Source organism: Trichomycterus rosablanca, chromosome 3 (assembly GCF_030014385.1).
Source record: "Trichomycterus rosablanca isolate fTriRos1 chromosome 3, fTriRos1.hap1, whole genome shotgun sequence".
Classification (NCBI taxonomy): domain Eukaryota; kingdom Metazoa; phylum Chordata; class Actinopteri; order Siluriformes; family Trichomycteridae; genus Trichomycterus; species Trichomycterus rosablanca.
The window spans coordinates 17,569,826-17,597,452 of record NC_085990.1 but is presented as its reverse complement, the minus strand read 5'-3'; the positions used below and the strand labels follow the sequence as shown (position 1 = coordinate 17,597,452).

At 42.4% G+C, this 27,627-nt stretch overlaps 1 protein-coding gene across 1 annotated transcript; it reads left to right on the top strand.

Moving 5' to 3' along the window:
• Positions 1-51: 51 nt before the first annotated feature.
• Positions 52-26,716, top strand: nbn (nibrin). The gene is made up of 16 exons (XM_062990994.1): positions 52-193; positions 1,438-1,556; positions 2,732-2,859; positions 2,950-3,106; positions 3,296-3,399; positions 4,027-4,144; positions 5,082-5,272; positions 6,662-6,759; positions 8,593-8,731; positions 14,423-14,740; positions 17,332-18,034; positions 19,233-19,298; positions 19,754-19,909; positions 19,980-20,093; positions 20,460-20,509; positions 24,233-26,716. Exons 1-16 carry the CDS (start codon positions 160-162, stop codon positions 24,261-24,263), a joined length of 2,526 nt encoding a protein of 841 aa, XP_062847064.1. The 5' UTR covers positions 52-159; the 3' UTR covers positions 24,264-26,716.
• The last annotated feature ends 911 nt before the right edge of the window (positions 26,717-27,627 follow it).

The following is a 27,627-nucleotide window of genomic DNA, read 5'->3' as shown; positions in this document are numbered from 1 at the left end:
CATTTGGCGCGCCTCTGCTGTACATGTTTGTTTTTAACAAAAAATGAGCTTTATATAGGACGCCGTGTTTGTGTTTTGGGTTTCTATGACAGTTTACGTCTGTCATGACGGAAATTTAAATCTATATTAATTATTTTGTACTTAGTAAGAAGAGGCGCAATGTGGAAACTCCAGCCTACAGAGTCGGAAACAGGTAGCTTGGTTTAGCTAACACGCTAATTATTTTCATTCAGCTAGCTGTCAAAATATTGACAGTTAGCATAGGGTCACAGTGTTCCGCACAGTATCTTATTATAGTTTAGTTTACATATTTTATATCCAGATATATCCAGATTATATCCAGGGGTGCTGGAGCCTATCCCAGCTTTTAAATGGGCGCAAGGCTTACCCTGGACGGGACGTCAGTCCATCGCAGGGCAGACACATACACACACACACACCCATTCACCTATAGGGCAATTCAGCATCTCCAGTTAACCTGACTGCATGTTTTTGGACTGTGGGAGGAAACCCATGCAGACACGGGGAGAACATGCAAACTTCGCACAGAAAGGACCCGAACCACCCCACCTGGGGATCGAACCCAGGACCTTCTTGCTGTGAGGTGACAGTGCTACCCACTTAGCCACCGTGCCACCCCCAATTGTAAAACAGCTGTATAAAATTAGGGCAAGCCGTAGCCTAGTGCTTAGTGTACTGGACTAGTAATCAGAAGGTCGCTGGTTCAAGCCCCACCTCTGTCAGATTGCTGCTGTTGGGCCCTTGAGCAAGGCCCTTAACCCGCAATTGCTCAGTTGTAACTATAATGTAAGTCGCTTTGGATAAAGGCATCTGCTAAATGCCGAAAATGTAATGTAAATGTAAATAAATGATATAAAGTAAGTTACCAATAATTTTGTAGCACCAATCAGGGCACGTTCTTGTCTGTCTGGCTTTTCTCTGTACTAGCATCCAGGTTATAGAATAAAATTCTTAGACCTGTTCAGATTTGTGTTATTAGATTGGTTCTAAGTAAGGAAATGTTTACTGAGGGTATGCAAGTATAAGTATGTGTACTTGGATTTTGTTGGAATAAAAGAATTAGAAGAAAGAAAAACAGGGTGGCACGGTGGGTAGCACTGTCACCTCACAACAAGAAGGTCCTGTGTTTGATTCCCAGGCGAAGCAGTCCAGGGCCTTACTGTGTGTAGTTTGAATGTTCTCACAGTGTCTGCGTGGGTTTCCTCCAGGTGCTCCGGTTTCCTCCCACAGTCTAAAGACATGTCAGGTTACATGGAGAAACTAAAATTCCCCTGAGTGTGTGTGTGTCCTGCGATGGACTGGCGTGTCCAGGGTGTTTCCTACCTTGCGCCCAGTAAATTGGACCGACCCTGGTGGTAAAATGGTTAATGAATGAAGTGTCTAACAGAACCTTTACAAATTGCGCTTTGATTCTAGGAGCAGTTTCTTTACTCGCCGGTAAAGAGTATGTAGTGGGCCGTAGGAACTGTGACATCATCCTGTCCAGCGACCAGTCGATCAGCCGTGTACATGCGCACCTCACTGTCACTGAACAGGTAAGAAATCACAAGTAAAACTACAACTGTATAGTAGTTTATAAGTAGTGGATTTGTTTCCACTTGGATGATGATTTCTCATTTAAAGTGGAATAGTTGCAGAAGTCTTTGGGACTTTACACATATTTGCATGCAACTATTGTCCGTACAGGAATTAGATGCAAACAGGTTGGAAAAGTCAGACTAAATCACCTGTTTTTTAAAGGTGTGTAAATGGGTGTGGGGTGGCTTTAATGCTGCTGTTGTGCTGCGCTTTGAAAGAATGTATAGCATCTTAAACCACATTAGGAAGTATTTAGTAGTTTATTAATTGTAAATACCCTCTAGCACAGTAGTAGGCAATAGTTCTTTCGATCAGCTGTGCAACTTTGTTGCTGCATCATTTTATTTACGTAACACACACAAACACTATTTTATCCATGATAAAATATACCCTTGAAGACCTGTACTCCTTGAGGACGAGGAAGAGGGCAGGGAAGATCATAGCTGACTCTTCACACCCTGGTCACTCACTTTTCCAGCGGTTTACATCACATTGGAGACCGAGAGTGAGAGCCTTAAAGACTCGGACCAACTGCCACCTCCACAGCTTCTTTCCCCGGGCCATTACCATTCTTAACAAGGACTATTCCCACGTTCCTCCGCTTTAACAGATGCACATGGACTTTAACATACATGCTGCGCATCACACGTGTCTCTCACAATCTTCCCTTACGCACATTTGCACCTTATCTACTTGAAATATCTATTGCACAGTTTTTTTATACTTGAAGTCTTTCAGTGTACTGTACTGTACATCTTCATTGCACACCTTGACTGATGCTGTACTGTTTATGTCACTGCTTTGTTGTTTTATACTATGTTTAAATATAGTGTTTCTTTTTGTGTTGACACCTGCACCAAGACAAATTCCTTGTACACCTGGTACTTGACGAAATAAAGATTCTGCTTCTGATTCTGACTAACAACAGAACTCAATCTTTAGCGGTGGTGTCCACATACTTTTGACCCTTAAGTATAAATTTATATATGCCATCCAACATACTAAGGATGAATCTAAGCTTTGACACTTGATTGTGGGTGTTGCTCAGCAGCTGACAAACTCAATTATTAGTTTTTTCCCTCTCTTATTGAGAGATGACTCTGCAATTGAGATTTTGGTTCTGTTGTTGCAGACAGTCACGCTAAAGGACAGCTCTAAGTATGGCACTTCGGTCAATGATGAGCGACTAGAGACTGGCTCCACCAAGACCCTGCATGCTGGAGACAGACTCTTATTCGGGGTCTTCCAAAGCAAGTTTAAGTAGGTCATTCTCCAAACACTCGTAGTTACTGTTGTTTTATTGATTATTCAGCAGTGTATTATAACAGGGCTCACTCTTTATTGTCACAGGCTGGAACTTGATGTGTTGGTGTGTTCATCATGTGTGGATAATGAAGGAAAAGCAGCTCTTTCTAAGGCTGTAGAGTCCTTAGGGGGGCGTCTGTTCAACTCATGGTCTCAGGAATGCACTCATCTCGTCATGCCTTCTGTAAAAATCACCATTAAGGTTAGCCAGACTTTATATTGGCTGTCCCTAAATAACAACCTTTTCATTTAGGATATTTGATTCAGATATTGTACTGTGGTTTATTTGATTGTTCTGAATTTAGCATTTAAACAGTTTATAATGTTAATGAGATGTAAACAAAACATTCATTTAAAACATTCATGTGATTAATTCTGTTATTCTGTGCAGACGATCTGTGCATTGCTGTGCTGTCGGCCCATAGTGAAACCTGAGTTCTTCACTGAGCTCTCTAGAGCCGTCCAGCAGAGGAAAACACTACCTAAAGCTGAAAGGTAAAGTGATCTGTTTACTGCAATGCATCTGGTCTACAGAGGCAACGGTGATAAGTGATTTGGGCGACAAGAAAAACTTTTTTTGCAGCACGGACCGGTTTCATATAAGATATAATTTCACGGACCGGCGGGGACGGGAGGATTTAAAATAAAATAACTATAGAATGGAAAATCAGTGTGAATCCTGAGCTTTTTTCAATGCATGAAGATGCTGCTCCCAACTTGTGGTGATTGGAGACAGTAACACCCGAAGAGTTTTGGAAATTTAATTGCTCTTGTAGCGATCTCTAATTATTTATTCTTTATGTGCGGCCCGGTAATAAATGACCCACGGACCAGTACCGGTCCGCGGCCCGGTGGTTGGGGAACACTATTCTAGGGCACGTAACATAGGGTAACATAACAAAGATGCCTTTGTGTCTACTGCAGCTGGGAATAGACAGAACAATATTCTCTCTGCCAGCTCTGCCAAAGTAAAACAACTTTTAGGTCTGCCGAAAATTATTTTCTATAAAAATTTTATGCAACTGTATTTAGTCTTGTGTTTAAATTCATGAAATCCTTTTCTCTGGTTATGTGCACTTGCTGGAAATGACTTTAATTTAGATTTATTTTTTGTCTGTTTAGCTTCAGGCCTGGGATAGATGAGCCTTCTCTAAAAAAGGACAAGGTGGACCTTGGTTCTCGACCGGAGAGAAAGATGCTTTTCTCAGGCAAAAAATTTGTCTTTCTTAACACCAAACAGGTAAGAGTATTAAAATTTTATCTCTCTTATTTGGACCTTGGACCAAATTAAATAGTAATATAACGATTAATAAATTACTATGAAGGATCCACAGACATTTTACTTACTTACTGGTTTTGCCAAAAAAAAATGCTTTCAGAAACATGACTCAATTTAATGATTTAAATGTAAATTCCCTTTGTTTTCATTTTCTTTTTAAAAATTTTTTTTTTCATGCAGTTTCTCCTCTTTTTCTCCATTTTTAGTGCATCCAATTGCCCGATTGCGTCATGCTTCCTCTCCACCAATGCCGATCCCTGCTCTGATTGAGGAGAACGAAGCTAACCCACGCCCCCTCCGACACGTGGGCAGCATGTCGTATGCATCTTATCACCTGCACTTTGACGAGTGCAGTGCAGCTCAGCGTTGTGTACGCTGCACTCTTTTCTCATCTCTGTGCAGGCGCCATCAGTCAGCCAGCAGAGGTCGTAATTGCACCAGTCATGTGAGAGAGACCCCATCTGTCTTAGTCCCGCCCATATCTGAACAACAGGCCAATCGTTGTTCATGTGGCCGCTCAGCCTTAGCCGGCAGGCAGAGCTGAGATTTGATACTATGTATTCGAGATCCCAGCTCTGGTTCCAGCATGTGTTTTTACCGTTGCGCCACCCTTGTTTTCATTTTAAATTTTCAATTGTGAATCTGATTCCGCTTGCACAAACCCTTTCTGATCAAGGACAGTTGGTGTACCACACAGTCCAATTTGCGCCCACTTCTTATCACCTTTTTATCAGAGTCATATTGCGTATGGAGACACACGCTAAATTAATATTGGCTTATCTATAAGCCACTAGAAGACAGTGTGTGTGTGTGTGTGTGTGTGTGTGTGTGTGTGTGTGTGTGTGTGTGTGTGTGTGTGTTTTTTTAATTTTTTTTAATTTTTTTTTTTTTTTTTTAGATGAAACGTCTAAGTCAGGCCATCAGTTGTGGAGGTGGAAGCAGTCAGCTTTTGGAGGAGGGCTCTCTGCCTCTGTCACTTCTAGAGTCCACAGAAACTTGTGTTGTTGATGTGGTAACAGGATCCTCCCAAACTCTTGTACCCTCTGCCTGCAAGAAATGGGCAGACTCTGTTGGTCAGATACTTGACAGGTATTTGTCTGCGTATTCTGATCTGACATTTTCATATCATAACATGTCTAGCTTTTTATTGGTGCTAAATAAAGTGGGGGCTAAATTATTTTAAAAGACTACTAGAGATGTCGTACCAAAATAACCAAATATGAAGAAACTTAAACATGTAGAAAATAAGTGAACTGCAGCATACACGGATTAGGCATAACATTATGACCACCTTCTTGTTTCTACACTCACTGTCCATTTTATCAGCTCCACTTACCATATAGAAGCACTTTGTAGTTCTACAATTACTGACTGTAGTCCATCTGTTTCTCTACATACCTTTATAACCTGCTTTCACCCTATTCATCAATGGTCAGGACCCCCACAGTGCAGGTATTATTTAGGTGGTGGATCCTTCTCAGCACTGCAGTGACACTGACATGGTGGTGGTGTGTGTTGTGCTGGTATGAGTGGATCACACGTAGCAGCACTACTGGAGTTTTTAAACACCTCACTGTCTCTGCTGGACTGAGAATAGTCCACCAAACCAAAAACATCCAGCCAACAGCGCCCCATGGGCAGCGTTCTGTGACCACTGATGAAGGTCTAGAAGATGACCAACTCAAACAGCAGCAATAGATGAGCGATCGTCTCTGACTTTACATCTACAAGGTGGACCAACTAGGTAGGAGTGTCTAATAGAGTGGACAGTGAGTGGACACGGTATTTAAAAACTCCAGCAGCACTGCTGTGTCTGATCCACTCATACCAGCACATCACACACTAACACACCACCACCATGTCAGTGTCACTGTCGTGCTGAGATCATCCACTACCTAAATAATACCTGCTCTGTGGGTGTCCTGACCATTGAAGAACAGGGTGAAAGCAGGTTAAAAGGGTATGTAGAGAAATAGATGGACTACAGTCAGTAATTGTAGAACTACAAAGTGCTTCTATATGGTAAGTGGAGCTGATAAAATGGACAGTGAGTGTAAAAACAAGGAGGTGGTTTAACGTTATGGCTGATCGGTGTATGTAAATCATAGTAAATGTTTTTTTTTATTAATTAAAGGGTAAAATGTTTAACAACTGATGTGTTTAGTGTAAACCAAAGCTGAATTTAATGAATCCACCCCCATAAGTATTTCTAGATCTCCAGCAAAATCCCTCCCTCTCCCCCCATTATTTTCTTTTGTGGAGTTGTCGGTTAATCACAATAATATACGAATGCCTTCTCGATTGACCAGTGTTACATAAGCTGGCTGTTCTTCTAAAATAGACCTGCTTAATCATGGCACCATGGTGCCTACTCAGACAAAATGCATAAAGAGCCATCAATTCAGCAGCTCTGTCTGATTCAGCAAATCTATTTATTCTTTCTCCCACTCTCTTATTCTCTTGGTTTTGCTGACATAGAAATGCTTTGCGCTTTATCACTGAATCTGAGATCGGATTGGCTGCCATCTATGTTAACAATCAGACCTACTGCAATCCCCGTGCCTCTTTGGATTCCGGTAAGTTTAAACACTGACACAACATACTTTACTTACCTACCCTTTCTAAAGTGTTTTGTAATTAGTGTTCTGGATCCACACTGAAGACAGGTGCTACCTTTTATGCAGGGCATTGCATGGCTTGGTGAAATAAACAGGTCTAGAATAAATAAATGACCAGAATGAAATTATGATCAAATACATTGTAACCTTGTCGAGGAAAAACTACTTCTAAAAATGAGTACAATAAACATCAGGCTTTTTATTTGCTTTAAATTGTCGTCTGAATTAATATTTTAATTTAAAAAATAACAGCTACTTCTAATAAGTGGATTCACAGGGATACCGAAATGATTCATCCAATCACTTGAAAGCAGTGCAATGTTTGCCCCAACAATTTATTTTAGATTGTCAAATAAATTTAATATAAGACAGTTTTTAAACAATCATTTCATTTATTGAACAATGAATTGCCCCATAGGGGTGGCACGGTGGCTATGTGTGTAGCACTGTTGCCTCACAGCAAGAAAGGTCCTGGGTTCGATCCCCAGGTGGGGCGGTCTGGGTTTTTTCTGTGTGGAGTTTGCATGTTCCCTCCGTGTCTGCGTGGGTTTCCTCCACGAGCTCCGGTTTCCTCCCACAGTCCAAAGACATGCAAGTGAGGTGAATTGGAGATACTAAATTGTCCATGACTGTGTTCAAATTAACCTTGTGTGAACTGATGAACCTTGTGTAATGAGTAACTACCGTTCCTGTCATGAATGTAACCAAAGTGTAAAACATGACGTTAAAATCCTAATAAAACAAACAAACAAACAAACAATTGCCCCATAGCTACGCAAGCAACTAATTAATAGATAGATACACCCAGGTTTGATAACTGTCAGCCTTAATCTAAACATCACTTAAATAGAACCTTTCTAGCAGTGTGTAAAAAGTTAAAAGGTCTCAACATGCAGCACATTGCTGCAAGTATAAGAAATTCAGAAAGAGATAAGAAACAAGGTTATTGTGATATACTAATCTGGAAAGGGTTACAAAGCCATTGCTAAGGCTCTAGGACTTTTTAATTGAAAGGGGCTTGGACATATTTTTGGCATACTGGCATATGGTGAAAATCAGGGTGACATTGCTATGAAGATTTTACAGAAAACACAAAGATAAAATCAGTAGAGACCAGTTCAGTAGAGAGGCAGTTCATTACCTTAGTCATTTGAAGCTTTTTGGGCTTGTCTCGCAATTAGAGCCGTTAGGATAGCCGTACCTTAGAAACGCACCCTCCAGCTCATGTGCAGTGGCCTACCACTTCTTTTCACCTGCATGAGGTGGGTTCACACAGAGATCAGTATCACATACAGAGAGTCACACGCTGATCTCCATTTCCTTTGGCCCACCCTCCTTCCCTCTCTTTCTCAGACAGTCAATCGTGTCTGTGTAGGTGCCCGACTTGTTGATAGCAGAGCAGAGTTTAGAGCTTGAAGAGCTCGTGTCTCAGCAGTGGTGGACTAGCGTGTTTTACCTCTGTGCCACCAAGCACCCTGACTTGTTTATATTCTCATCAACATAGATATTAAGGTTTACACTTTAAACTTATTCATGTTTGTTTTAACCAACACTTCAGTGAACCTTAAGCCAAATATAAAATAGAAGATACTTTATATTTTATGGCACCAATAATTGTAACATGGTTTTGTTTGAAAAAATCTTTGGTTGGACAGATTTCTGTTATATTAAACCATAAAAACATTTAATCAAGCATGCCAGTAATCGTGGTGCTGAAAGTTGATCATTAGTATGCACTGTTGGTAAATAATAATGAATAAACAAAAGCATGAAGCTTTTTTTGTCTTGTAGAATCTGTTCGAGTAAAGCCAGTCATCCCTGGTGGAACACTTTCCCAGAATGCAGCAGTGGATGAGACTGTACTTCCTGCTGCCTCCCTAAACATCACTGCCTACGCAGCCAACACTGAGCAATCTCAGAGTAGTAGCAGGTAGTATTTTTTACTTGATTGTCCTAGATATTAATATACGTAGATTAAAATGTATTGTTTGATAGTGGTATTTAAAAGAAACAATGTCTTCTATTATACATTTAATTCCATAGGTTGCTTGTTTCTATGCAATAATCTAATGCAGTGGTGGATTGGCATGTAAGGGTGTTGACGAGGACTGTCTTTTCCTTTCATTTTTGATCTTTTTTTAAATTACAATAAAAGTCATGTAAATAATGAAAATATTTAACTAAACTATGAAATGAAACAAGCTACACAATAAAGAATTGTAAAAAATGAAAACATAAACAAAGAACGCAGCCTATTGTGCACGGGTGGCACAGCAGTAAAACGCTCTAGCACACAGGACATCTAAAACTTATAAGTTTGAATCTCAGCTCTGCTACTGGCAGGCCAGGTGCCTATACGGACAATAATTGCCTCGTCCAAGGGTAAGAGTGCATTCCTAATAACTGCTGCAATTATGACCTCTGCTGGCTGATAAATGACACCTGCACAGAGATGGGGAATAATGGACATGGGTGTGGCACGCTCCTCACGGTGATATGGATCTCCATATAAACCCATCTGTGGAGGGGGTGTGTGTTAGTCTCAGCTCTCCTAGGTCAGAAGTCGAGGTCAGCAGCAGTAGAGGATGCAAAATGCGATCAGATAATCACATACAACTAGATTTGGAGGAACCTAGGTAAAACAACACACCCTTTTTAGTACAGAATGAGCTTGTAGACGGAAATCTGTACACACCTTTTTAATTTGCAGGTAAAGAGAATAAAGGCTGCAGGTGCTTAGGCTTTATTGGCTGTGTGTCTGTCAACCACATGCCAGGTTGCCTAAATTATGGATTATCATGAATGGGTATGACAGGTCTGAAATGAATCCCACTAATGTCACATGATTCTTTAAAGTCTGTCAAAACAACACAGAGAATGGGTAATCAGTTATACTGTCCAGTCTATTCACTATTTACGGTTAAACTGTTTGCTAAAGGTAAGATGGGCTTTATCGTTACCTAACAACTGTGGGTCAGTGAAGTGATATATTGGAGTGATATGACTTTTCAGATATCTAACCATTTTAAACCATGGGCATTAATATAAATATAATTGTTTGTTTTTAACTGCTTTATCCTGGTCAGGAATAGGTGCCTGGACTAGGCGCCAGTCCATTGCAGGGCTTCAGATAGCACAGCTGAGATCCAACAGCAAATCTCAGCAATGCTGGTTTAGTGCAGGGTTTGGTGAGCCGAGAAAAATAATAATAATTAAATAAACTTGTACGCGAATACGACCTTGTGGAGGCTTTATGTTACATCTTATAAACCACAGTGGGACCAGATTGTGCAGAGCAGAGCAGAGAGAGTAAGACTGTGTTGCATTGTTTGTGTTGCCTGGGTCATGGACAGAATGTGGGTCAAAGTTTGAAAACCCCTGGTCTAGTGTACCCACCCAACTACGCCACCCAAGTGGCATTTAAATGCAATTGTTTTATACATTTCATTTTCATGTTTTAATCACCCCTTAACCCTGGTCAGGGTCACGTTGGGTCCATTTTCCCTGGAATCACTGTGTGCAAATGCCACAACACACACCGGACAGTAATCTGTTGTACATACCCCTCCTAAGACATAGCCAATCATGTCAATTTGTAGACGGTCAATTGTCTTTGATTTGAACTCTGGATACCAGCGGTAGTGGGCTAGCGTAATTTACCGCTGTGCCACTAACTATTTCAAATTAATTAATTTTATTGTTGTTGTTGTTACAATTTTCTATACTGGCCATATAGTGTGTAGTGCACTGACTATTAAGCAGACCAATAAGCCAAATTTCTAAAATGCTCTCAGGATTTATTAGAATAATAAACACCCCTGCAAACTGTCTCCTCTTTGTTTGCAATAAACTAGAAGACACCGATTTACTTGATTTAATATCTCCTTCAGTGACAGGCTGCTTCACCCTAAATGTGGGAAGGAGCGGTACCGCAGGTCCTTCCTTCCTGCTGCTGTTAGATTATACAACCAGCACTGCTCCAGATAGATCACACACACACTTTAAATTATTATTCATTAAAATGTGCAATTTTTTCCCCATGTGTAACTATTCTTCTTCTTCTTACGCCTTACCACCCAACTTTGGGCATAGGCCACGAACAAGTGCTCTCCAGTCATCGCGATTCTGGGCCATCTTTTCCAGTTGTCCCCATGTGTACCCCGACCTCTTCACATCCGCATCTAGGTCACGGCGCCAGCTGTTTCTTGGCCTGCCCCTCTTCCTTTTCCCTTGTGGATTCCAGAAGAGGGCCTGTCTTGTTATATTTGATGCAGGTTTGCGAAGGGTATGGCCGACCCACCTCCATCTTCTTTGGAGGATTTCTTCTTCTACGGGCTGCTGCCCTGTTTGATGCCACAGCTCCAGGTTGTTAATAGTAATTGGCCAGTATATTCTTAGGATCCGCCTGAGGCAGGTATTTATAAATGTCTGGATTTTACTCATGGTGTTGACTGTTGTCCTCCAGGTCTCCGCGCCATACAGCAGTATAGGCTTCACCATAGAGTTAAAAATCCTGATTTTGATGTTGCGTGGCAGTTCAGACGATCCCCATACATTCCTCAGCTGGTGGAAAGCTGCCCTTGCCTTTCCAATCCGTACCTTTACATCGGCATCGGTCCCACTTATTTTGTCCACTACACTTCCAAGAAACGTGAAACTCTCCACTTCCTCTAGTGCTTCTCCCTCTAGCCTGATAGGGGTTATGTTGTTATTGTTAATTTTGAGGATCTTGCTCTTCCCTTTGTGTATATTGAGGCCAAGACGTACTGAGTGAGTTGCTATGGTTGTGGTTTTCTCCTGCATTTGTTGGTGAGTGTGGGAAAAAAGTGCCAGGTCATCAGCAAATTCTAGGTCCTCCAGTTGCAACCAAGGTGTCCATTGGATGCCATTCCTCATTTGGGCAGTTGATGTCTTCATTACCCAGTCTATCGCTAACAGAAAAAGAAAGGGTGATAGTAAGCATCCTTGTCTAACTCCTGTTCGTATGTGAAATGCTTCTGTGAGCTGTTGGCCATGTACCACTTTGCAGGTCATTCCCTCATATGAGTTCCTAATGATGTTGGTTATCTTTTCCGGCACCCCATAGTGTCTCAGTATTCTCCAGATGGTCTGTCTGTCTATACTATCAAAAGCCTTCTCGTAATCAATAAAGTTGATATACAGAGGTGAGTTCCACTCCAAGGATTGCTCAAGGATAATCCTTAGTGTTGTAATCTGGTCTATGCAGGATCTACTCTTCCTGAATCCTGCTTGTTGTTCTCGAAGATGTGGGTCGACCACGTCCTTCATCCTATTTAGGAGGACTCTGTTAAAAATCTTGGCTGGGGTTGAGAGCAATGTTATCCCTCTGTAGTTAGAGCAGGAGCTAAGGTCCCCCTTCTTTGGGAGCTTGATCAGGTGGCCCTCCTTCCATTCTGATGGAATATCTTCCTCCTCCCAGATGTTTTCAAAAAGGGGGTAGATCATGTTCACCATGGTGACTTCGTCTGCCTTCAAAACTTCTGCAGGAATGCCATCAGGTCCAGCGGACTTCCCACTTCTCAGTTGCTTGATGGCTATAGAAATTTCTTCCTTTGATGGAACGTCACAGGCAATTGGGAGATCACAGCTGGCTGGCTGGATATTTATTGGGTTCGGTGAAGAAGGCCTATTCAAGAGATCCTTAAAATGCTCTGCCCATCTTCGCTTTTGTTGCTCTATTCCTGGAATACTTTTCCCATCTCTGTCCTTCACTGGCCTCTCTGGTTGGTTGAATTTGCCGGAGAGCTTTTTAATTTTGGCATACAGCTCTTTCATGTTACCTTTTTGTGCTGCATCTTCTGCCTCGGATGCAAGTGTTTCCATATATCCTCGCTTGTCTGCTCTTAAACCCCTCTTAACTATTCTATTTGCCTTTGCATATTCTTCTTGGGCCTTGACTCTTCTAGCACGTGTGCGGCTGTTGTTCATATCTGCCTTCTTCCTTTTCCTCTCCTGTATGTTTTTTAACGTCTCCGCTGAAATCCATTCTTTATGTCCCTGCTTCTTGTAACCCAGCACTTCTTGGCATGTTGATGTTATTGCCTCCTTAATGCTCTGCCACTTTTCATCCATGGTCTTTTCCTCCATCTGTTGTTGTAGGACCTGGGCCCTTTTTGAGAGTGTGCTTTTAAATTGTTCTAGCCTGCCTTTTTCCCCCAGGGAAGTGATATCATACCTCTGGCGCTGACTGGATTTCCCTGTCCAGTTTCTCTTCAGCTTTAGTTTTATGCAGGCGCTCAGTAGATGATGGTCCGATGCAGCATCTGCTCCCCTTTTGGCCCGTACGTCTACCAGTGATCTTCTGAACCTTTTTCCAATGCAAACATGATCAATCTGATTTTCAGTCCTGAGGTCTGGTGACACCCAGGTAGCCTTGTGTATCCGCTTGTGTTGGAAAAAGCTCCCCCCGATGACTAGGTTTGTAGTGGCACACAAGTTGGCAAGTCTCTCCCCATTCTCATTCATTTCCCCCAATCCTTCTTGTCCCATTATTTCTTCAAACCCTTGGTTGTTTTTGCCGATCTTGGCGTTGAAGTCACCCATGGCGACAATGATGTTTCTTCTTGGCCGTGCCTGGATGATGGTCTGTAACCTGTTATAGAAATCCTCTTTGATGTTCTCCTCACTCTCATTGGTCGGGGCATAACATTGGATGACATCCATGTTGATTTTCCTGTTGGTTGTGCGGAAGCAGGCCGTGATGATACGTGGGCCATGTGTCTCCCATCCAATGAGGGCTCTTTGGGCCATCTTCGTTAACATCAGGGCTACTCCCTGACTGTGGGGTGCGTTTGCTTCGCTCATGGCCTGAGAACAGCAGCAGCTCCCCTGTGGCTAGTTTGTGTTGTCCGGAGCCCGTCCACCTAGACTCACTGATTCCCAGGAGATCTAGGTTGTAGCGTCTCATCTCCGTCGCCACTTGCACTGTTTTGCCAGTTTCAAACATGGTTCTGACATTCCATGTTCCGATGTTGGTTGTGGTCCTGGTTGAGATGATGGTTGTCCACCTAGCAGCTTCCCTAAGGCTTGCACTACTAGGCATCATTCGTTCTCCAGCCATGGGTCCATCTTCTCCCAGAACTTCAGTGACTCTTAAGTTTCTTGTTTGCGAATCTGTAACAAAACCTTTTTTCCAGGGTGGAGTTGTTAACCCCACGCCCAACCCCCAACCTGGAGGACCAGGTGCTGCTCTTCGTCTGTAATGTGTAACTATTACAATGTGCAATATTCTCACGTGCAGTTATTTGTAAATATTTTTAGAGTTTTTAGAGTTTTTCTGACTTTTTGTTATTATTGTTATACATTGTACTATTTTTATTTTTTATCGTCTATTTTTTGTACTGAGTGCTGTACTATCCCTTTGCTGCTGCAACAATGTGAATTTCCCCATTGTGGGACTAATAAAGGATTATCTTATCTTATCTTATCTTATCTTATCTTATCAAATGAAATTATAAATAGACATTTTCTATTCATGTACACTGCAGTTTCATTTCCCACAATGTGCATGAATCACCATGGTGAGCAGTTGCTCACACTACTACTACTCACAGGTATTATGTCTGTAGCTGGCCTAAATATATCATTCTTTCCTTTACAGGATGGATGTGTGTGGCACCACAGCAGTGGGTGAGACTCCAGAAAAACAGTCCACAAATCCACCGGGGTCAACAAGACAGTCAGCAATGATGAGAAAAGCAGCAATAGTCTCGGAGCCTCCAATCACCAGCTCTAAGTCTGTAAAGTCATCAGTGAACACCAGCGAGGAGGCACAAGAGAAGAAGACAGAATCAGCTGTTAGAAGGAATGATGGGTCTGTGGGATTTGAAGGTTCTTTAAACAACAGTGCCATGATTAAAAAATCCCCCCAGAAACAGACGTCACTCGCTAGCTACTTCCAACCTGTCAGCAAGAAAAGGTAAGTCCTAAATTTTACTGCATGGCCAAAGCTGCTATTTCTAGGGGTCTGCATGACTGATTTATTTGAATTTTTATGACTAATGCCCTTTTTACTTTTGTCTGAGCTTGGGACCAGCGCTGAGTGCACACCAAGTGCCAAGTGTGCTTTCCAGTGACTAGGATTTTGTAAATATAAATACATTTAGATTTTGATGCTTGGGTATAAAAAGGAGGATCCATCAAAGGCTCGGCTATGCAAGCATAAAAAGGTTGTGGCTCACTGCTTTGTTCCAAATTTCAGTCAGTTCAAAATTAATATTTCTCGTGCGAAATTGGGAATAATTTGCACCATCCAGACTAATGTCAATGAAAGGTGCAAAAGCCAATGTCTTTCATGGTACCGGGGTGCATTGGTGTACATAGCATGAGTGGCTTGCATATATGTAAAAATACCATCAATGCAAGGTGTATGCGATGATTATTTCAGCAAGACAATACCAGGCCTCATTCTGTTTGTACTACAACAGTGTGGCTTGGTAGACATAAAGTGCATGCGCTTGACTAGCCTGCCTGCAGTCCAGATCTGTCTCCTATTGAAAATGTATGTAACAGCATTAAGAGGGGAATCTGGCAACGGTGACCACTGACTGTTGAGCAGATAAAGTCTGTAAGCAAGTCAAGATTGGGCAAAAAATTTGTGTCCTCAGTTAATGAACGATAAAAAAGTATGTATGTATGGACAAAATAACTGAAACACCTGTCATTTTAGTGTGGGAGGTTTCATGGCTAAATTGGACCAGTCTGGTGGCCAATCTTCATTAATTGCACATTGCACCAGTAAGAGCGGAGTGTGAAGGTTCAATTAGCAGGGTAAGAGCACAGTTTTGCTCAAAATATTGCAATGCACACAACATTATGGGTGACATACCAGAGTTCAAAAGAGGACAAATTGTTGGTGCACGTCTTGCTGGCGCATCTGTGACCAAGACAGCAAGTCTTTGTGATGTATCAAGAGCCACGGTATCCAGGGTAATGTCAGCATACCACCAAGAAGGACAAACCACATCCAACAGGATTAACTGTGGACGCAAGAGGAAGCTGTCTGAAAGGGATGTTCGGGTGCTAACCCGGATTGTATCCAAAAAACATAAAACCACGGCTGCCCAAATCACGGCAGAATTAAATGTGCACCTCAACTCTCCTGTTTCCACCAGAGCTGTCCGTCGGGAGCTCCACAGGGTCAATATACACGGCCGGGCTGCTATAGCCAAACCTTTGGTCACTCGTGCCAATGCCAAACGTCGGTTTCAATGGTGCAAGGAGCGCAAATCTTGGGCTGTGGACAATGTGAAACATGTATTGTTCTCTGATGAGTCCACCTTTACTGTTTTCCCCACATCCGGGAGAGTTACGGTGTGGAGAAGCCCCAAAGAAGCGTACCACCCAGACTGTTGCATGCCCAGAGTGAAGCATGGGGGTGGATCAGTGATGGTTTGGGCTGCCATATCATGGCATTCCCTTGGCCCAATACTTGTGCTAGATGGGCGCGTCACTGCCAAGGACTACCGAACCATTCTGGAGGACCATGTGCATCCAATGGCGGTGCCGTGTATCAGGATGACAATGCACCAATACACACAGCAAGACTGGTGAAAGATTGGTTTGATGAACATGAAAGTGAAGTTGAACATCTCCCATGGCCTGCACAGTCACCAGATCTAAATATTATTGAGCCACTTTGGGGTGTTTTGGAGAAGCGAGTCAGGAAACGTTTTCCTCCACCAGCATCACGTAGTGACCTGGCCACTATCCTGCAAGAAGAATGGCTTAAAATCCCTCTGACCACTGTGCAGGACTTGTATATGTCATTTCCAAGACAAATTGACGCTGTATTGGCCGCAAAAGGAGGCCCTACACCATACTAATAAATTATTGTGGTCTAAAACCAGGTGTTTCAGTTATTTTGTCCAACCCCTGTATATATATACAGTATATATTTATATATATAATAGAAAAGGTGATCTAAACAGTGGTAAACATTACATTTTATATATTTGACCGAAAAGAATTTTGCTCTTTAAAGGGGAATAAAGTATCATAAGATGCAGGCCATTTAACTGTGGATTCTGCCACATTTTCATTTGTGAATAGTAGCTTGCTCTGATCATTGTTTCTGCAATACTGTACATTGTTTCTGCAATATATACAAATATATTTTGTGTGTTCCTTAAATATTTCCATCTTATTTGTCTCAGTAAGAACAATGAAATATTGACCAGTGCATCTTTTGAAAGGAATATGAAATGGGTGTGGCATGGTGGCGCAGTGTGTAGCACTGTTGCCGCCTCTCAGCAAGAAGGGCCTTTCTGTGTACAGTTTGCATGTTCTCCTGTGTCTGTGTGGTTTTCAGTTTGCAGTGATTTCCTCCCACAAGTCCAAAGACACACAGTCTACTAACAATTGCTTTAAGTGTGCGTGTTAGTGTGGGTGCGTGTGTGTGTTCTATGATGTACTGGCGACCTGTCTGTTTCTGCTCACTGAATAAGACCCACCGTGACCCTGACCAGGATAAATAGAATGAATGAATGTTCTTTTGGTGTGTTTCTCCAGATTGCGTGAAGGTGCTGCCGACTCTGAACTCTCCGAGGCCAAACTTGCCAGACTAGACACTGAGGATAAAGAAATTGAGGAGACAAAGAACTCCGACTTGTCCGTACCCCTGAAAAAAGCTGCAAAACAAACAAGCTCACACACTTCCCAAAACCAGCATGCACACAACCCACGATCTGGATGTAGTACCAGTCTTGGTTTGGGCTCTGGTATTGGTATGAGTTCAGGTGAGAGAAAGCACAATGAGAACTGTGATTCCAGTCTAAATTCAGGCAGTAAGAAGAGAAAAGAGCCAGACCAGGACCCTGAAGAATCTGCTGATTTAAACCTGTCCCTTGAAGAGCTTGAATCCATCATGTCGGAGGATATGGATGAACCTGCGCAGCCAGCGGCAACTAAGAAGCAGTGTTTGGATCGAGGGGATAGCAGCTCAAACAGTAATGGGCAGGACTGGAAATCGAATGCTACGTCCAGCAATCAGCCAAAAGCACTGAAACAGCATGGTGTACATGACATTAGCCAAACGTCTGAGCAGGACAAGCCCAGTTCAGTTAGTGGCAATAAGGACTCGCACTCGCAGATGAGGGCACAGAGATCATCCAATAAGATGGAGGATTTGGAACAGGAAGACCACAAGTCCACGCATAAAAAAGAAAGCTGTGGATCTTCAGACGTCAAAGAAGAGGAGGTTTCATTTGTTGTGGTTAGTAGAGCCTTTTCATTGCTAGAAGTAGAGCGTTTCAGCTGTCTCCATCTGCTCTTTGGCGACCTCTGCTGGTCGCAGGACACCCTTGCTGGTCAAGCAAGACTGTAGTCTAGGACAGGCGTCCTTTATTTTTTATTATTTGACATTTTTACAGCTGTTGCACCACAATTATATGCTACAATCTAAACTCTACCCAAACATCAATGTTAAACCAAGAACTCACCAGGGACGACACATAGATCAAGTCGTATACACAAGATGCAAAATCCCCCCCCCCCAACATGTCAACTCTGCCAAACACCTTACAATAAAACACATTCTAATAGAATGCCCCAAATGCACCAAGGAAAGACAAGAGGTACACATGCCTAAAACCATAAAAGAAACTCTTACACAAGACAACAGAAGGTCAGTTTTAACCTACCTTGCGGCCATAGAAATGGAAATGAAAATAAAAATGGACCAAAATATAAAGACAAGATAAAATAAACAGTCAGAAACGTAATACCTATTTTGCCATTAAATGACACGTGTGTTAAACATGGCATAAAAACCCAAATAAATAAATATGCTACAATATAGGGCCACAACATGCAGCAAGAAGGTTCTGGGTTATACCCTGTGAGTCCTTTCTGTGTGGAGTTTGCATGTTCTCCCCGTGTCTGTGTGGGTTTCCTCCCACAGTCCAAAGACATGCAAGTGAGGTGAATTGGAGATACAAAATTGTCCATGACTGTGTTTGACATTAAACTCTACACCCTCACAGTTACTCAAACAGCACCCTAATCCATATAGAGTCTTTCCATAAATTCCTATATATAAACATATCGATCCCCACTTTGACTTTTTAAAGATGGAACCTTTTATTCAGCCACGATAATAGCCATAGCAACTGACATGGCAGCAAAATCTACCACAGCTCCAACAGCCCAGCTTTAATACCTATCTTTAGTTACAGGCTGTGTCATGTTTTTCTTGTGTCTATTTGGGTTTCCTCTGGACAGGCCAGTTTTCTACCATCAACAAGCCAGTATGTGGATCCTGGCTTTGGATTCACTATGGGAGTTTTCTAACTTGTTACCACATTGGATGTTTCCCTTCACTTTTGAGCTGTCTAATGAATTTATTTGCTGTTGTTGTAGGTTACATTCTGTTTAAATGTAACTGGAAAATTGTGTCTCTTTTTAATCTGTAGGCTACAAAGGCACCAAGCGGCTTTGACCCACCCAGCGACATGGTTGAAGTCAAACAAGAACCCAAGGTAGAAAGGCATATTACATTTACTGATTCACACTTGTTTCAGATATTCAGGGTGGCACAGTGGCTAGGTGGGTAGCACTGTCGCCTCACAGCAAGAAGGTCTTGGGTTCGATTCTTCTGGAGTTTCTTTTACTTGCAGATGAATGTACTGCTTGTTGAGACCCATTAATATTCTTCACACTGCTATTTAAGCAATGTTCAGAATCAGCAAAGCTGGTAGTAATAAAGACTGGATGTTTCTGGTTAAGTGGAACCCAAGTATAAATAAAACGTGGTCAGTTCTAAGGAAGCAAACTTTAATCTTGTTTTACACTAAATGTATATTTACATTTGTATACCAAGAATCCATGAAACAATCAAGTGTGACAAATATGAAAAAAACAGTCAGGGTGCAAATATTTTTTAATGCACTCTACATAATAAATTAAAACAATTCTTTGCTTCTGCTGGTTTTAGGGCTCAGAGTCTGGTACTGAGAATGACCCAGAGCTTCCTAGGAGACTACTGCAAGTCCAATTCACGTCCCTCACCGTGAGCGCTTCCTGCAGGTCGAGAACTGAGCCCTTACAAACCCGAGATCCCAACGGCAAGAACTTCAAACGCTTCCGCAAGGTCAGAACTACTGCATTCTGATATACTGTGTGTGTATCAGGTCTGATCTCATTTTCCTTGTGCACACTAGGTACTTGTTCCAGGACTTCAGGGGTTGCCCAGAATCATAGGTGGCTCTGATCTGGTGGCTCATACTCACAGCAAAAGCTCAGAACTGGAGGAGTGGCTGAGAGATGCTGCAGAGGTGAGATTGATCATAATAAAAAGCCTGCCGGGCTTCCACCTCGTGCAGGTGAAAAGGTGCAAGTGAAAAGATGCAGGGGGGGGGGGGGGGGGGGGTGCTCTTGGCTCTCCTCAACTAGTGTGGAGATCGTCAGTACTAGAGAGAAAGTGTAATGCTATAAAGTGATTGGATACGACTAGATTGGGAGGAAAATTGGGGGGAGAAATGCAAAAAAAAAACTTCATAATTTTGACCTGATGGCAGTTCATTGGGTTTTTGAGGATCAGCTATCTGCTTGATCACCCATGCACGACCCTAAAGCTTTTAGATTAAGGTAAAAGATGAAAAATCCAGTTGAAATTTACTTTGAGATCCACTTTCTTTCAGGAGGAGAAGCAGCAAGAACGAGAGGAAACTATGGGAGATGACCTTTTCAGGTATGTCACCTTTTAACTGGCTTATATTGAGGCAAACAGGCCAACCAACATACTGATGTCACTGGCTGCCCTTTAACCACAGCAAATCAAAGTGGGGTCAGCCAGAGACAATTAGCTCCTAAAACGCAGTAAGCCAACCAGTTAACTGCCAGTGCTAGTTGTTAGGCTTAAGAGCAACAGCAAAGGTAGATTCAGGTACTAGTATGTAATGCTCCAGTCTGTTGTGGTCCTCACTCCAACGTGTAAGGAATCTAAGCATGTACGCAGAATCACACCTTGACCAGACAGTAGTCACCCATCTGATCTTCCCCTTTCTCAGGGACCTCCAGCTGTGTCTGTTAAGTGTCTAGCGAGTGCTGAGATATTTTCCTTTTATGGTGTAGACCCTGGGTCAGGGTTGTCAAACCCTGGGTCATGACCCTTGGGTGGGTAGCGAAAAATTAGTCTCAGAGAAATATATTAATAATTAAATAAACTAATTTTAACAGGTACATTTACATGAAGTGAACTTGTCCATGTACACCCCCATGTGGGGGCTTTACATTACATCATGTAAATCACAGTGGGACCAGATTGCCACCATGTTCATTAATTAATTATATTTTAATTTGTGTTCCATTTTCATGCTTTGTTTGTGTTTCCTGGGTTGCAGTAAAAATCATGGACAAAATGTGGGTCGCTTGACCCTGGTGCAGACAGTTCGATATGTATAAAGCTCTATATGTCATATATCATTGTGCCGTGACATACTAATTTATTATTAGTAATTATGACTGATAGGTAACTTCATTGACTGCCCCACTTAAAAAAATATATATTCAGGACTAAATCCCATAATTCATGCTGAGAGGAATTTGTGCAGATGGTCATATGCAGTCCAAACTCCTTTCTAAACAGGTCTGTTATGAATTAGAAGCTGCTAGACCACAGCAGTCAAGTGAGCTTTACATGGCAGTAGCCTTTGAGCTAGAAGCCTCCGCAACATAAAACTGAAGCAACTTAGAAGTGGCTTCTTACTTTTGTAGCAGCCTCTATGCCTATGAAAGTGTAAAGCTTGCTTACCTGAAGTACCTTCAGCTTATTATATGACAGACCTGTTCTTAAGTCCTTTTTAAAATGCATTCGACCATCCAGCCATATTTCCTTTTCGTTTGTAATATAGCGTCAAATGTAATCCAAGAACCCTTAGAAATGTCGTGCATAAATAAGAAGCTGTTTGCCCACAGCTGTCCACAGTCGAGTGAGCTATTCTTCCTCGTAGGCCATACAAGAAAGACGCTTGTGCTTCAAAATCTGCAGCTAAAAATTTTCTTTTAGTCTGTTGCTGATCACATGGGCAAAGTCAAAGCAGGAGCAAGAGCATATTTATTTTACAGCAGCCCCAAAGCCTAAGGAAATATACAGCTTGCTTGACTGTGGACAGTGTTTTAAAAGTAAGTCATGGCCGACTTGAATTTGCTTTTAGTAAAAGATAATAATTCGAGGACATGATAGAACTTTTTACACCATGGAGCATTTTTTTTACAAAGCCTACAGGCACTGTCGCCTCACAGCAAGAAGGTCCTGGGTTCGATCCCCAGGTGGGGCGGTCCGGGTCCTTTCTGTGTGGAGTTTGCATGTTCTCCCCGTGTCCGCGTGGGTTTACTCTGGGTGCTCTGGCTTCCTCCCACAGTCCAAAGACATGCATGAGGTGAATTGGAGACACTGAATTGTCCATGACTGTGTTTGACATTAACCTTGTGAACTGATGAACTTTGTGTAATGAGTAACTACCGTTCCTGTCATGAATGTAACCAAAGTGTAAAACATGACGTTAAAATCCTAACTAACAAACAAAGCCTACAGTCCAACAACTGATCTGTTTAAAATGATGCAAACCAAACCTTCAGTCACAGAAAAAGAACTGTTGCAGAAATGAGTGAAATCCCAATTCTTTACAGTATTTCTGTATGGAAAACTCATGGTCTTGTGTGGCATATTAAATTTAAAAGTTTGGGTATCGTCAAACCTCTGATTTGAATGAAGACCTCACAGGCACTCGGATGGCGCAGCGGTCTATAATGCTAGCCCATCATCACTGAGTCACTGAGGTCTAAGTTCAAGCGACCGGCCGGGTATCAAAACAGACCACTCAAGTCCACACTTATGTGACAAACAAGAACACCCCTGACAGTGTTCCCCGGTGAAACTAGACCTGTCGCGACCTTGACCAGGATAGTCATTCATGAAAAGACCTCGCATAGGGTCCTTCTTGGGAGAGCCAGGAATGAGAGAAATAGAGAAGAACAGTGACAAACAGGCCAGCAAACGGAAACATGTTTGGTAAAGGCCGGGACGTGTTGCCTAGAGACGGTATCCAGCTGAAGTGTAAGTGCTACCATTCAGCCGTACACACCGAGCTCGGCGTCCTACCAGTGTTTGAACTCTGAATCATACTGCGTAACCAATTGAGCATAGACTGGGAACAGCACATCAGAGACAACAGGACAGTAAACATGGCTGAGTTCACATTGACCTTCTTGGCTGTGTTTGATTTTGATCTGTGCAAACACTGTATGGCCATAATTATGTGGACACCTCTCCTAACAAAGCCACACTTTCTGGCTACACTTTAGAGCTTCTTGTTTCTGTATGACTATACCCCAGTGCATAAAGGTCTATAAGAATGTGGGTTGTCAAGTTTGCTATGAAGGCACTTAAGTGGTCTGCAAAGAGCCATGACCTCAACCTCATTGAACAAGCCAGGTCTTGTCTCATAACATCAGTGCCACACCTCACAAATGCTTTTTGGACCCTGTCCAAGAACTTGTGGGAAAACCATAAAGAATACTGAAAGTGAAAGCTGTCATAGCTGCAAAAAGCTGTGAGACAACGCTATTAATGCTTATAGTTTTGGAATGGGAGGTCATCTGGGCCATCAGTCTGCTGGGTGGGAAAAGAACGAACTAATAAGTGGGGCGGGGTCTTCTAAACACAGCCCGATGGGACTGTGCAGAAGTGGAGGAGCATGGAGATGGGTGCGTGTCTCTCCGTGTGTGAGAAGGGGTCAAGGGGGCGCCCAGGTGGCGCAGCGGGATATTCCGCTAGCATACCAGCGCCAAGATTCTGAACTCCTCGGTTCGAAACTAGGCATTGCCTCCGGTCGGCTTGGCGCCATCTAGTGGGCATAATTGGCAGTGCCTGCAGCAGACACGGTTCTGCCAGGGCGGGATGACTGGACTATGGAAGTGTGGTCTTCAAACACTGTGTAAGGACCCTGATTGGCAGATAGAGAGGCGCCTGTTCAGAGTGCATAGGTGAAAAGGGGTTTCGCCAAAGGGCCGCGTGCGGGTTGAAGGAGGCGTGGGCAGCAATATACCCCGACTGCAATCGGGGATCCCCCAGCAGCCGAAGACAAACTGACTATGCTAAATTGGAAGAAAATGCGTAAATAAAATAGGGAAAAAAAAGAAGGGGTCAAGGGAATGCACACACACGCATCGAAGGGGTTGTGGGGCAGGTGAATAAACCTTCCTCGAATGCAATTTGGATTGGCTAAGCTACATGGGGGGGGGGGTAGAAAATAAATAAATAATAAGCTCATGGTCAGGTGTCCACACTTTAGGCCATATAATGTAATTACAAGTATCAATTCTGATGTCCACATTGGATTATTAATGTCAATGTTAAGCATGATTCGGTGACTTTAACCTTGAAACGAAGCTTTTCTTTTTTCGGCTCTAGGTACAATCCAAAGCCAACTAAAAGAAGATGAAGGATTGGTGGAAACTGGTGATGTTTTAACACCTTGACTGTTTGAAATATTCTAGTTTGTGTTTTTTCAGTTCATAATGCAATTTGAGCAATTTAACACATGCTGATTTGCACTTAGATTATCATGCAAGGTGCCACGTGCACGCTTCATAAAAAATAGATGTTAAAACCGTTTCAAGTTTTTTGTTGTTGTAGACGTACAGGTGGAAATTGCAACTAAACTATATGGCCAAAGGCATCCGATGAAATTCTGCATGTGAAATAGTCCATGTATTAATGTATTATACACTACAAAATACCAGAATGTGAAAGGCAGACTGAACTGCACCCTGTCGAATGTTGGATTTGTACGTTCACTAATTATTAGAAGCTACACCTACCACACAGATGAACTTTCAGGCTATCTGCTCCTGTTCTCAGAACTGAAATGACACTAGCACTGCAATACTTTGAGTAGTCTGTGCTGTACTAAAATCGGTAAATCAGGTGCGGTAGTGTTGTTGGGATTTTGCTCCAACCAAAAATCTAATCCGAGGGTGTCCACTTATTTAGAAGTACTGGAAGATAAATACATTAGGCATGAACAAAAAAAAATAGCTGTAGTAGCTGTGAGTTTAAACAGTATTTAAAAATCCCAACAACACTGCTGCACCTGTTACATTATTGCCAGAATAATTCACCTCCCAAACATCTGCTTGGTTAAGGGTCCTATGGGGCTCCTGTTCCATTAATAAATGCAGTACAGGCCGTTCAGGTGGTGCAGCGGTAAATACGTTAGCACACCAGAGCTGGGATTTCGAATACATCGTATCGAATCTCAGCTCTGCCATCCGACTGGGCTCAGCGGCTACATGAACAACGATTGGCTGTAGTTCACAGGGTGGGATGAGCCGGACAAGGGTTCCTTGTGACCTCTGCTGGCTGATTGATGGCGCCTGCACAGAGTTGGGGAATAATGCTGATCAGGGTGTGGCTCTCCGTGCACAAGGCTGATCTGCATATGGACTCGCCTCGTGCAGGTGAAAAGATGCAGTCGGTACTGCACACGTGTCGGAGGGGGCGTGTGTTAGTTGCGAAGCTCCTCAGTCAGCAGTGGAGGGTTGTATCGGTTGAGGTGAAGCGTAATGCAATCAGGGTAACTGGATACGACTAGATTAGGGGGAAAAATCGGAGAAAAATTATAAAAAATAAATAAATGCAGTACAGTGTACAGAGCAACAGATAGGCTACAGTCAGTAATTGTTTACCCACAAAGTTCATCTGTGTGCTAAGAGTAGCTTAACATTGAATGTACTTACCTAATAAGAGTTGTTTTGCCATATTTTGGACATACTCAATTCCCCTGTGCACACTGGGGACCTCTACTCATTGCACATCTCCCACGCTGGTCGAGGAGTTCCACCCCCCGACATGTGGTCTTCTTGCTGCTACTTGCATCTTTTTACCAGCCAGCAGCGGATCTTTATAAAAAGCTTTAGCACATTTGCAGTGCTGCACCCGCCTCTCTGCCTTTTTCTGTCGCTTGTGCTGGTTTTCAACCAGACAATAGGAGTCACTGTCACTCCCACCCGGTCTTCTCCTATCGTCTGTTGACCCTCAAAATCGAGGCATAAGACTTGATTCTATGCGGTGGAGGGTTAGCAGATTAGAATTGCCACCTGAGCATCTGGATTATATATATTTTTTTGTTATATGGGGACTGAAGTGTCTTGGTTTAATTAATTTACACTGAAAATGTCATGTTGTGTAGGAAAGAAATACACGTAAAATACCCACTATATGGACAAAAGTATTTGGACACCTGACCATGAGCTTGCTGGACATTCCAATTCAAAAACAAAAGGTATTAAAATAGAGTGACCTCTATGTGATCTTTTCGGCTACTTCTCTAAGACTTTCAAAGACTCTCACACAAGACTTTGAAGGATGTCTCTGGGAATTCAGTCAAAATAGCGTTTATATGGCTGGGCACTAATGTTGGTCAGGAAAGTATCAGTTGATGTTTCAATTCATTTTGAAAGCTGTTCAGTGGAGCTGAGGTCAGGGCTCTGTGTAGGACACTGGAGTTTCTTTAAAACAAGCTATTCTTCATGTCTTTATAGACCTTGCTTTGTGCACAGGGGCACAGTCATGCTGAAAAAAGGAAAGGGTCTTTCCTACACAATTGCTGCTTAAAGTTGAAAACGGATCATTTCCTTTATACATATACAACAATTTTATAAGCAGTAAGTGTTTGGCTGAAACACGTTAATTCAAAAAACTAAAAGGGGTGTGTCTATACTTTCATCCATATAGTGTATTATTTAGTGCCTACCTAACAGCTTTTCTAAGATTTACCTAAAAATCTACTTGTCCTGTTCACTTACTGTTCACTGTTTACTAATGTTAACCGATGTAAAGCAAGTATTTTTAAATTAAGTTTTATTTAATATAATAAAAATGTTGCATTTAAAACACGTCTCATTTCTTTTTGTACATAGTTGAGTGAGAACATTTTAACTTGCAAGTGCACCTCAAGCGTATTCTACCACAAATTCATGCCTCATGCTTTTTAAGGTCCTTTCACTTTTTATGAGTGTTAATAATATTTGATTTAAACCTTTTTTTTTTTTTTTAAATGAACCTGGAGCGCTCAGGTGGCGCAGTGGTAAAAACACACTAGCACACCAGAGCGGACATTTTGAGCTTGTCAGTTCGAATCTCAGCTCTGCTACTGGCAGGCTGGGCGTCTCATAACTGATGCAATTATGACCTCTGCTGGCTGATTGATGGCGTTTGCACAGAGACGAGGGATAATGTGATCAGAGTGTGGCTGTCTGTACACAAAGCTGATCTACATATGATCTTGCCTAGTGCAGGTAAAAAGATGCAGTCGGTACTGCACACGTGTCGGAGGGGGCGTGTCAGTTGCGAAGCTCATCAGTCAGCAGTGGAGGGTTGTATTGGTAGAGGTGAAGTGTAATGCAATCAGGGTAATTGGATCCGACTAGATTAGGGGAGAAAATTAGGGGGGGAAATCAGAGAAAAATAATTTAAAAAATGCAGAACAGGGGGTGACAGTGTACAGAGCAACAGATAGACTACAGTCAGTAATTGTTTACCCACAAAGTTCATCTGTGTGCTAAGAGTAGCTTAACATTGAATATACTTACTTAATAAGAGTCGTTTTGCCATACTTTGGACATACTCAATTCCCCTGTGCACACCTCTACTCATTGCACATCTCCCACGCTGGTCGAGGAGTTCCACCTCCCGACATGTGGTCTTCTCGCTGCTACTTGCATCTACTTATTAGACAGCGATGGATCTTTATAAAAAGCTTTAGCACATACGCAGTGCTGTACCCGAGACGAGGGATAATGTGA